At 47.8% G+C, this 12035-nt stretch overlaps 1 protein-coding gene across 4 annotated transcripts in view; it reads left to right on the top strand.

Moving 5' to 3' along the window:
• The first annotated feature begins 1863 nt into the window (after window positions 1-1863).
• TMEM131L (transmembrane 131 like) overlaps window positions 1864-12035 on the top strand; it is a 77575-nt gene continuing 67403 nt past the window's right edge. For 3 of the 4 annotated variants that reach the window (XM_032186324.1, XM_032186321.1, XM_032186322.1), the window contains exons 1-3: window positions 1872-2002; window positions 2215-2285; window positions 9174-9217. In XM_032186324.1, the coding sequence (XP_032042215.1) occupies window positions 1879-2002; window positions 2215-2285; window positions 9174-9217 (239 nt within the window). In that variant the 5' untranslated portion in view covers window positions 1872-1878. Of the gene's footprint in view, window positions 2003-2214; window positions 2286-9173; window positions 9218-12035 lie in introns of all 4 variants that reach the window. The other variant, XM_032186323.1, reaches the window with a different exon arrangement.

Genomic DNA, 12035 nt, shown 5'->3' with positions numbered 1-12035 from the left:
CCATATTAAAACCATCTGAAGCTGAAAATTAAACCACATGGCAACTCCGCTGTGGTTCGCGCTGGCTCCTTTTCTGCTCCATCGAGCGTTTCGCCTGCAGCTGAGCCCCGAGGAAGGACAGTGATCCTGGGGAAGCGAAGGCAGCCTGCTGGCGGCGATGGTCCTCCTTGTGAGGGCACGCTGCTTTCAGTGGCAGGACTCGGTGTGTAGCAGAGAGGCACTTACTTATTTCCAAACCCACGTGCATGGACTTGGTGCCACCGCAGGTTGAGGACTGGCTACTGTTTGTTTTTGGAGGAATGTTTTCCTCTCGGCTCAAGCTATGGTCAGCATGGTTAGACCGAGGGCAAGCCCTCTTCGCGAGGGGTGTGCATGGCACCCACACAAACCCAGTGTCACGGGGCTGAGGAGGATTCAAAGTCGGACAAATCCTCAGGTTTCAGCAGCTCCCGGGCACGGCTGCTGCATCTCGGGCAGTTTCTATCATGCAAGCTCCAGGGGTTGTCGTCTGTTATCCTTTACAACATAGAAATGTACATAGCAATGGCTTGGAAATTGTTACAGACCCAGAGAATAAATATGTATGTCTGCTGATCTTGAGGGCAGGAACAGTTCAGGATTAAAGACACTTTGCACAGACCCGTAGCTGCATAAACGCAGCGTGCAGTCCACATTTTCTGTTCGCTGCTCTCTCCTTCCTCAGTACCGCAGGGCTCCAAGCCCCGCGTGCAATGCTTGCTACATGATGCCATCTCTTCAAAACGTGTCCCGAGCTCGTGGGCTTCGGCAGCCCAGCGTCATTGTCTCTGAAGCTTTCAAAGCTTCGCTTTAGTTTTAAATGCCTCTTTAAGCACAGACAATGCTCTGACAGGCTTTCTGAAACTAAATGAAGCTTATAAAGCTTTGAACGCTATTGTAACGCGGCGGGTCCCGCAGGAGGCTGCAAATCCTGCTGTGTGCAAGGATCCACCACGCTTTCAAGTGGATGCAGTGTATGTGCTAAAAAATGTAGGCAGAGCAGGGCAAGGAGAGGACAGAGTGTGTCAGCATATTTTTTGAATTACCTAGCATGTGGTGGATACTGCAACAGTAACATTGCCTTTTAAAATAAATAAATAGAAAGTTAGCTGTCCTTGCTGCCTTTTTTTTTTTTTTTTTTTTTTTTTTGGGTACTCAGGGAAGTTTGGGAGTTGCTTACTTGAGATGTTGGAGGAAGTGCCTCTTTTTGAATGGTTTGCCTAGCCATAAAAATTAAAGGTTTTTGTTTGTTTGTTTGTTTTCTCAATCACTGATGGGCTCTACTATGGGAATAACTCAGTGTTGTCCTGTACTGATCGAGTCCTTTGTGCGATTGTACAGGTGTGTTTTGCTGGGCAGCCTCCCATGAAAAATGCACAAGGGGGGGAAATGGCAAAGTAGGGCAGGTGAGTATGTGAGTCCCCTAGCTGTATTTAATGAGGCTGGGGGGGCAGGGGGAGCCGGTGGTGACTCTGTTCAGAAACAGGAGCGCGATGTTGGTCAACTGTGGCATGAAGTGGGCTGCCAGGAGCCGCAAGCTGACGATGGCCGTGCTGCCAGCCCAGCCAGCACCCAGGGGCGTGCGCGGCGCCTCGCCAACAAGCCCCAGCAGTGGCTGCGGGTCATTGTCTGTGAGGCTGGGACTGGGACAGAGCCTGCTGGTGCCCTTGGGGCCGTGATGGAGCCTGCTGGCTGCCCCAAACGGCGGGGGGCCAAGATGGCGGCGGCGCCTCCCGCCATGCTGGGGAGGGGGCGCGGCCTCTGCGGCGCTGGGCGAGCCCTGCCCGGCGCGGCACCGCCCCCCGCCCCCCGCCCCCGCCCAGCCGCAGCACGGCGCGGCGCGGCTCGGCGCGGCTCGGCATGGCGGGGCTGCGCTACCCGCAGCACGGCGGGCACTGCCGCGCGGCCGCGGCCATGAACCTCCTGCTGGGCGTCTTCCACGTCCTGCTGCCCTGCTTCCGACCCGGCGAGGCGCAGGGGCAAGGTGAGCGCCGGGGGGGCGCCCCCGCTGCTGCTGCTGCTGCAGCTGCTGCTGGTGTTATTGCTGCTGCTGCTGCAGGGGGGAGAGCGGGGCCGCCGCCCCCGTCCCCGGGGCGCTGCCGCGGTGGCAGCCCGGGGACACAAAGGCGGGCGGCGGCGGCTGGCCCCGTGCCCCCCGGCGGTGGGTACATGTGCGGTTTCTCTCTCTGCCCGCAGCCATCGAGCCCATCCCCGGCGTGGTGGAGCTGTGGCAGGCCGAGGAGGGCGAGCTCCTGCTGCCCGCGCAGGTGAGGAGGGTCGGGGGGCGCTTATGGGGTCGGGAGGGCGCTTATAGGGCCGGGGGGGGGGGGGGGGGGGGTATGGGGTCGGGGTGTGGGCTGGGGGACTGGCCGGCGCTGTGCTGTCAGGCGGCGCCCATGTTCCCGGGGGTTGCTTCCCCTGCACGCCTTCCGCCCCTGCCCCCCGGGGGGGGGGGCAGCTTCATAAGCTTCATTTTCTCCACTTTCCCTTTTTTTTTTGTTGTTCTTTTTCCCTTTATTTTTTAAAGGCCGAGCGTGCCTGCCTGCCTGCGCCTTTGCGTGGCAAGCGCCAGATGCGCACGCAGTAACCCTGCATATATTTATATTTCGCAGCAGCGGTCAGGTGAAGCCATTTTTATTCCTTTTTTTCCCCCCCCCCTCCAATGACACCTCATTTAGGATGTCACTCCCCCCGTCGTGGCACATTTTGTTTTTTTTTTTTTTTTGCTCAGCTCCTTTTGTGGAGCGGTGGCGAAAGCTGCAGCGATCTGCATGGGGCGAGGAGCTGGAAGGGTGCAAATGCGCGGCGCAGCCTGTGCGGGAGGAGCAGAGCTGGCAGCGGTGGCCTGGAGTTTATGGCATTTCAGGCAGGCATTTAACTCGCGGTGACGGACTCAGCCATATGTCGAGCCGTGCCTTCCTAGACTGCGAGGCACCAGGCGTATAACTGGGGAGAATCAGGCCCTTAGGGACGCCGTCTTGTGCGAGAGCACTTCCTTTCTCCCGAGCCATTACACCCTTCTGCATTTGGTGCCCGACTGCCGATACCCACCAACGGGGGGGAAAAACAGCACAAGTGTTATTTCTCACCGCAGCTAGCTTCCTGGGGCCCAGCTTCCTCCATTCCAGCATTATGGAAGCATTTTCTCTTGTATGTTTCATATTCCCACTCCTCCCCCCCCCTTTTTTTTATTTTATCTCTTACGCTGTTCTGAATTTGCCTGCTGCTATTTGGAAGTGTAGATGCGGTAACAGCTGGGGGAAGGTGCAGAGTCTCTGTGGCCAGAGGTGCTCAGGGAAGTCTGCCTCCTGCTTGTTCGCCTTTACCTTGAAGACGTTAAGATGCGTTAGATGTAGGACCACGTAATGCAGTTGTTTATAGTTGCTCCTCATAGCAGAGAGGTGATTACGTAATGTTTACTTCCCGAGGAGATTGGGTCCTCTTGGAAAACACTTTGTTCTCGAGCATCCTCAAAAAACGAGCTCCGGTGTGGCTGCAGCTAAAACCAGTCGTGAATGGCCCTGGAACTTGTCGCCTTTAGTGCATGGGCTTGCTGAACCCTTGCAGCAGTAAAAAGGATGAGGCTGTTCTTTCATTTCTGTAGATGCAGCATTGGGCATGCAGGAAAGCAAACAGACCTAATTCCAGTTGCAACAGAGTGAGAAGAAATCACCTATAGGCTCGCTGAAATAAGACAATGTTAAGAGACAGATGAACCAGTGTCTGTGAGCACTGGTGGTGCAAAGACTGCTTTACGTAGCTTTCTCTTTGGAGCGTGGAGGTGCAAGCAGCATCTGCCTAGTAGGACACTGCTCAAGCAGAAACAGGAGGTTCCGCAGTCAGGTTTTAAAACCAAAGCGTGGTTCCAGGCCCAGCCCTGGTGCTCAAATTTCTATTCCCCTGTGGGCTTTGGCTTTACTTAGCTCTTTTCAGGCTTGTGGCTGGATGACCCATTTGAAGCTGCCTTTCCCAGTCAGCAGGAAGAGGAAAGGAGACCTCTCTGTGTGCCTGTGGATGTGTTGATGGGCCATCTCCTCAGTGATGGACTCCTCTAGTGAGGAGCAATGCCACTGGCCTGCTATTGCTGTTTGTAGCTTTTCTCTGAGCTCCTGAGGGACCAAGCATTGCCCTGTTTCGATCACCTTTGGTACGTACTTATTTCACTATGTCTGAGCTAGTGAAAACAATTCAGTGTTGTTGCCCTTCTGGGTCAGCGAGGAGCTTGGCAGGGGTGTTAGCATTAGCTCTCGAGATTCAGAAAACCTCTTCACCTGTTAATGTTTGATTTCCCTTCCTTTGTTGGAGGGATGGTTAAACTCACAAGAGATTTACTGCTTGTTGGTGGCCACGCTCCACAAAAAGAAGAGGATCTGACTTGCTGCTGCAAGGAGGTTGCCCATGTTCTCTTCCTTGCGAGAGCAGCCATTGCCATGTGGACACCCAGGCAGTTACTGCCAGTGTCACTGGACCAGAGCAGTGGTGATGTGATGGTAAGGATCCAGTAGGATGAATAACTTCCTGGCTCTTGAGTGGGTGAGAAGTGTTTTTTGATGGTGAATACTCAGGAGTAGCCTCATCCATGTATTGAAAGATGGGTGCAGGGGAAGGCGTTGGGCATGGGAAGCATCCTGGTTCCTCGATCGGCTTCTTTCTCTTCTCTTGAGGAGAGAGGGAAGGAAGGACAGACGGACAGGAAGGCGTGCAGCACAAGAGCAAGGACTTCCCATGCAGAAAGGAAGAATCCCAGGAAGGAGCCATGCGTGCCACTCTCCCAGTGTGCCTCCACCCTGCCTGCATGTCGCGAGCTCTGGACAGGGTAGAGATGAGCTTGTCCTGTCTGTCCAGTCCTTTTGCCTGGCTTTGGCAGGCTACCAGCACTGTCTGAACGATGCTTTTCCCTTTCTGTAGTGGCTTTGCACTATTATCTTATTTTCCATGCATCATCAACTGTCTGTGACATAGCAGTTTTGAGCATTTCTTGCTGCATGCAGCATTTGAGAATGGGAATGAGATCGGCCAGTCGCCCAGTCAGCTGCCAAGTTGCCTATGCCTGCTTTTGTTTTCAAGATCACAAGCGGAATAAAGAAATCATGTTACAAGGAAGGGGGAGGTGTTTCCATCTTTGTAGTCGTTCCACAGGCCTCTCGTAGCATCACTCCGTCTGCGTGCGCTCTGCGAATGCGCCCGCTGGAGCGGAGCCGCCGGCGGCCTACGCGCCTCCACCCTCGTCACTCTACCTTCTGTTTCCTCTTGCTTCCCTCTCATTGTTTGCAGGCCCCCTCCCAACTTCCCTCCTGTGTGTCGCTTCACGCCTTTTTTTTTTTTTTTTTTTTTTTTTTTTCTTCCCCTCTCCTTGGGAGCGTTTCTCCTGCTTTTGGCTCCCTCTGAAAACGCCCTGACTGCAGGGGGTGGTGGCTCACCTGCAGCTGCTGGCCCATGGCCGAGCCTGAAGGGTGGCTGGGCATGCGTGGGCCCCTGAACTCAGGGAGGATAGTGTGCTTCCATATGTCTTCCCCCAATGTTAGTATTTCTTCCTGGGTCCCCTTTTTGCTTGGAAATGGGCTCAGTTTTCCAGCCTGAAGTAGTGTCGGTATTCCCTTTGGGCTGAGTTCCTCTTTCTTTGCAAAGGTAGTGTGGCCAAAGGGGCTCCTGTGTTCTCCTCTTCCTCCTTTTCCTCGACCTCCTTTTTATAGCATCATGACACAAAACGTCTCCAGGGTGACTGGATTTTTGTTTTGCTTCCTGGGACTTGTCACAGATGCTGAAGAATATGAAGTCTTGCCTGCCTTGATGGTTGGGAGATGAATGGAAAGCCAGTGGGTTTTTGACATGGAAGATATCAATTGGGAGAGCCTTGATTAAAGCAGTTGTGTTTTTTATTCAAACTCGTTGCTATTTTATGGGCTTGGTTGTATGTAACTTGTTAATACTTCTGTAACTAAAATGCTCAGAAGAGATCTTTGGGTAGGACTTGACACTCAAGCCCTTCACCATTAAAGGCTGAAAGAGCTCCAAATACGAAGTCAAACAGTGCAAAACTGCAGTGTAGTTAGTCACATGTGGTTTTTGCTTTTTGTTTTCCTCTAAAGAGGAGAGAGAAGAACTCCAGGAGAAGCATGGTAAGGGGATCTGGTCTTCTGTATCCACAGCCACAAAAAAATGAAAGGAGAGACACAAATGCCATCTGCTATTTACGATGGACACCACTTAAAAGAGGTTCTGGGGAGCTGATGTAGTGTGATTATCTCCATCAGAGGCTGCTGTGGTAATTATCCTGAGAATCTGAGGGCAGGGCCAAGCCAATTAGGTATATATGGAGGAGGACATTCAGTGCTTTCCTTTTAGCCCCTTCAATTTAAAGTGAAATAATGAAGGCTAAATTTGAGGTCTTATGATTGAAAATGACAGCAAGGCATCAAAGGTAATACATAGCAGCCTTTTTTTTCCTGGTGTCTGTGTCTATCTGATGTAATGGGTGTTCTCCCATCCATGCATGTGGTGTGTAGGACATGAGCAAGATGTTTCATTAGAGGAACGCCTTGAGTACATTTGAATTTCTTTGCAGGCATGTAGGAAGTTAGAGTGACTGCTGATTTTAAGATTATCATGATAATGTTTCAGGTACTGAATTTTGGAGAGAAAGGAAGATGCCACTATTTGCTGTATTATAGTCAGTGATAGGCACGGGGCAGATACCGAGCTGTGTGGGCTTTCACCATAAAGATTCTGCCTAGGTCTGAAGGATACATACTTTTTTCTTTTCCTTTTGGCCCATGTAGTAGAGCCTTGTCTTCAGTTCCTGTTCTTCAGTGCTGCTCAGGGGCTAATCAGGTTAATTAGTCTGCCAGTTGCGAAAGCTGATGACGACCTTGATCTTGCATATGTATCTGAGATATGTGGCACTGCAGTGTGTCATTAAGAGAGGCATATCCTATCAGCCATGCACAAATTGAATATACAGAGTCACCTACTTCAAAGCAGGGCTTGTCTGAAGGCACACAAATTGTGTGAAAGCCTGAGACAGACTTAGGGTGGGATTATGTTCTTCTTTGGGCTGTTAAAAGGCTCTTCCAGCCTCCCAGTTGAGCTTCTGGATGGTGCTGATATGACTTGAGACTGGCTGGCCATGCAGATTATGCAGAAACTGTCAGACCAGGCTCTCATGCCTTGTGTGACATGAGGGAGGCTCTTTTGGGGCACAAGATAAGCACCTGCCTGTATTCAGGATGAGGTTTGGTGAAAGGGGATTTTTTTTTTTTTCTTTCCTGTCATGGATAGGCTGCTGTGGCCTGCGTTTTGGCCTCAGGAGCTGTTTCCTTCAGCCCCTTGTACTCGTATGGGAAAATTGTAGCTGGATAAAGCTTCCTGGCTTTGCTTTCTTTTTGTTTTTTAAATCCTCAGTCTGTGTGTAGCATAACATATATGTGACATATACAGAGAGGGAAGAAGGTAGGAGAAGGCTGGAAATGGAGCTCTGCATGCATGCTCCCAAGTCAAGCGTGGTTTTATTTATATATATATTTTTTTTTTGCACAGTTGAGTTTTCATGCTGTGGCTGTGCCGTAGATTGGGAACGTTTTTCTTCGTCGTTGCTTAACAAAACGTGAAGAAGAGAAGTAGTCAATACTAAGATAATGAGTGTTGAGAGTGAGCACTGTGTAATGACAGTCCCAGGTTTCTAATGCCTGGCAGATGTTAAACCATTTAAAGGAAGAGTTAAGCCATTTAAAATGAGGATAGATTGCCAGCCTGTGTGGCAGAAGAGCTGTTCTTGGGAGAGGTGGATGAGGTGTTATGGTACCAAGGTCCTGGAAATGTGACAAAATGTTGGAGAAACTGGAAAATGGGTGATGCTTTTGTGTTGTGCTTTTCAGGTAGGGTCTAGCAAACCTTTGCCTGCTTGGGCTTTGCAGGAGGTTGCCAGGCCTCCTTGAACGCTGGCCGCAGGACCTCCAGGTGTGTCTGTGCTGCAGAACCATGCAATGGACCTGGACAACAAAGTGATTTATTTTTTCTCTCCCCATTGTGTAATGAAAACAGAAGCTGGTGAAAGCTAGTGTCTTGTGGCCTGTGAGTGATGCACTTCAATGGAAAGTGTGTGGGAGGAGTGGTGGAAGGTGCTCTCTTAATTTTAAAGTTGTTTTTTCATGTTTTTTTCCTACCTTTTCATTGCTACAGTCTTTATCTGGTGTCTTGTGGAACCGTCACCTGCTTCTGCAGCGGCTGGGGAAGCTTACCAGCTGTGCTTGGCAGGAGAGCCCTGACCTCGTCTCGAAAATGTTAATCTCCCTGAAGTTGTGCCTCATTTCATCAGAGCAGATTGGGCTGTTGTAACACGCTCCGCTTTGAATTATACCTACAGCTCTCCTGGAAATTTCAGCCAGTCCAGAACACAGCTACCTGCTTGTTTTAAATGGATTTCCTGCAGGGAGCTCATTGAACCAACGCTTGAGTTCATTTCTGTAGGCAGTTCAAAGTGTTTAGTGGTCAGCTGCAAGCTGCCATGGTTTGTTTCCTGCACGTCTTGAAAATTACCTTTTGTCCAGCAGTTGAGCTGAGCTGCTGTGCTTACAGCACAGCTTAAGCTCTGCATGGTTTTTGGACGTTTTGCTGATGGTTGTTAAGATCTGGGCTTGGGATCTTGCTGCCTTAGTTGGAACTTGCTGCCTTGCCTTCGCTTTCGGCGTTACTGTGTGACCTGAATTTCAAGGTTTTACACATCATCCTTGCTTGGATACTGGTGAATGACATTTACTTACACAGGGCACGTAATTTGAAGGTGGAAATAATCAGCCTTCCTGTAGCTTGAGGGCAATTGATGTTTTCAGATTGAAATTGTATGTATGAACAGAATCCTAGATGCCTTTGTATAAATGGAAAATAAGTCTGTTAAACCAACATTTGAAAAAATAATGGAATAGCCACGATAAAACACCATTTATGTGGCAAAATGAGCTGTAACCGCAATTGGGGTGGCCAACATCCACCTTACTGGGACCATGAAGGAATCATTGGAGGAATTTTAGATTTTTGATTTTTTTTTCCAGACAAGTTATAATGGAGTCCAGCTTCAGAGGGGTTAGAAATGGTGCGTATGTCCGGTGCATGCTGTTGCAATTCTGAGATGCTTACGTGGTATTTTCTGTCTTTGTTAGGCTGATTCTGAGGAGGATGTGGAAGAACATCCACAAGAGCAAAGGTAAGCAGAACTTAAATGGAAACAAGTGTTGAAGATTTTTTTCTTTTTTTTACTTTAGGAAATACTGAAGTGTAATTAGGCGGATTACTAAAAATTATGTTTTTCTGCTGTGTATTAAATACATTTTCAGTACATGTGACTTACTAGTTTCTCAACAAATGTTAATATTAATTTGTTAGCAGAGCCAGAAAACAGCGTACAACGTATGCAAGACCTAAATGCCCTCTTGCATCTGTTTCTCTTTATTCCGTCTCTAAGCTGCGTTTACTTTTCATTGCTCTTACGCAGAAAAAATACTGTGTTCACCAGTTCTGCTTTATAGTATATTTTGTAAGTCATTTCTTTAAACAAGAGGATGATTTTCAGTTCCAAAACTTGCAAACGTAAGTAGTCTTGGAGTGTTAATGTGTACTGTGGGGATAAGGAAGATTTAAAGCCAAAGACCTATTAATGTGTTGCTGTGGAACAATAAATAGCCTGCTTTATTTCTTATTTTTTTTTAAATCAGATAAGTAATAAAGCTGTTAAACGTAGCGTTCAACTCTGCTCTTTCCTTTAATACCAGGCCTCCTCTGTTTTGGAGGGTTGGGTAAATAGTGTCGCAGATTTTATATTTTGAACACACATTTTGTTTCCTCTAAGTGTCCAGATTAAAATGCTTGGACATCTACCAGTGAAACACTTCCTTCCTTTGGTATGTGTTAATGTGGGTACAGCTTTCCATGCCATGCCAGTCACAAAGATCACAAGACTTAAAATAAACACGTGTAACACCACCGTGTTCTGACGGCTGTAGTTAGCCTGAAATGCTTTTCTCATTTATCTCCTGTCTTTGCCCTTAGCTAGGGTTTGAGAGTGAGTAGATCTGATAAAAACGCAAGCAGTGCTGGGAATTGGCAGCAGGGCTAAGCATGGGAGTAAAAAGAGGATGGTTTTCATCTGCTGGTCCTGCGCTGCAGTACTTCTTCACAGAGCTTTTTTCTCCCTCTCACTGCCCCATCAGGAACACCATCTCCTGGACCCAGCATCAGCTTAGGGCTCTCTCTACATGAAAATGAGAAAGGTGGTATAGAAATAGGATGGCAGCGTTATTGCTGCCTCTAACAGGTGTCACTGACAGTTTGTGCTTACCTACATCCTCTGATTCATATCTGCACAGAGAACAAAAATAACAAATCTTCTTTTTTTTTTTTTTTTTTTTTTTTTTTTTTTTTTTTTGGGGAAAGGATTGGGAGGGGGTAAACTGTTGAAAGCTGGCATTTTACCTGCACAAATACAGAACCTTCTGTCTTTCAGCTGGGGATTACTACGGTTTTGGTGCAAAATTTTCACTGCATGCCTAAGCATGCTCTCTTTCTTGAGACATAGTCAGAAGACAACAGCCTCAAATGCTGTGCTTAAGGTGGTTACTGAGACTTTTGTTAGTAGCAAGAGATGCGTTTTAGGGGAAAGTAACCCCTACACCTGCCTCTCTCAGGAGGTGGATGGAGTGATTGGCTAATACGGCAATAATAAAAACACAGTTGAGAGATAAATAGTTCTTGATCCTCAGATAGGAAAAAGTGGTTTGTTTTTTTTTGTCATTCAGGTGCTTAAAGATTTTCTAGTAATTACTCATTTCCATTAGTGACCTTGTTTTCTGAAAGTAAGGCTTCCAAGGCTCACTGTTACATGGATGGAAACATCCTTCTATTGTCATACACTCAGATGCTTCAGGAAACTCGCCTAAACACATGCTGATTTCTGTATGTCTTTTAAATGGCTGGAGTATGTAAACACTGATCTATGTGTATCAAAGGAATGTTAGAGTGTAGCCCGTATGTAGCAAAGATCTGTTAGAAGGGTAAGAGCTTCTTTCCAGATGAGTTTTCAGTCCCTTGTTTTATGTTACTTTGTGCTGAAATGATGGGCATTTCCTTTTCCTAAAGCAGCAGAACCTGAGAGGTTGCATTATCTCCATCTCCTTGTCTGCCAGCATGCTCTAGGGAAATCAGCCGAAGATACTGAGGCTTGATGTGGAGCCCCTGGAGCACCAGAAGCAAAGCACCTTAGAGCAGTGGTGTGAACAAACGTTAATGGAGACAGAGAAATCAAAATTTTCCCCAGAGCCAAAGAAAGCAGAGAGAGTTCAGCATCTTGGGGCATAAAGGAGAAAGTCTCTTCCCAAAACATTGTTTTATTCAATTTTTAATTCTAAGTTAATGGGCTCTCTTGGGAGCTTGTTAACCTACTTTTAAAAAAATAGTAAAGCTTTAACAGCCTGTTAACTGGCTTCCTGAGTATTGCACGTGCATCACAGGATCTTCCGTGTGGCGTGGTGGTCTTCTGCTGTTGTTTCTGTGATGAGTGCTCTGGAGGGATGGTTGTTGTCTCATCATTTCTGTCTTAGTTGAACTTGATTAAATAGAGAAGTTTGTGTGGAAGTGACGAGCCATTTGCCAAAACACCATTTTTTTGTAAAGAGCTGGTTCAGAGGTGAATGGGAAGTGGTTGATACAGAGATCCATAGGTATCCTGGTGCCTTGAGTGAAAAAGGGTAATTGGCAACTCCTTAATTTCCTGTCTGCAATTCCTGCCTTTCTGATTGCTTGTCTGCTGCCACAGGTTGCTTTCTGTCTCTCTGGATCAGACTCTAAAATAAGAAATGATGGATAGTAGATAGATGCTGGATGTACTGCTTCAGGCCACAGTCTTTAATATTCACTTGCTGCAGCTGGAAGTTAACAAATTTTGAAGATTTAAGTGCTTACTACTTCATTATGCTTTTGCTAAAGCAGCAGAGTAAGTCAAAAGGCACAGTTAAAGGTACAATGCTATT

Source organism: Aythya fuligula, chromosome 4 (assembly GCF_009819795.1).
Source record: "Aythya fuligula isolate bAytFul2 chromosome 4, bAytFul2.pri, whole genome shotgun sequence".
Taxonomy (NCBI): Eukaryota; Metazoa; Chordata; class Aves; order Anseriformes; family Anatidae; genus Aythya; species Aythya fuligula.
Note: the sequence above shows the minus strand (reverse complement) of the source record. Positions and strands in the feature narration are given on the sequence as shown.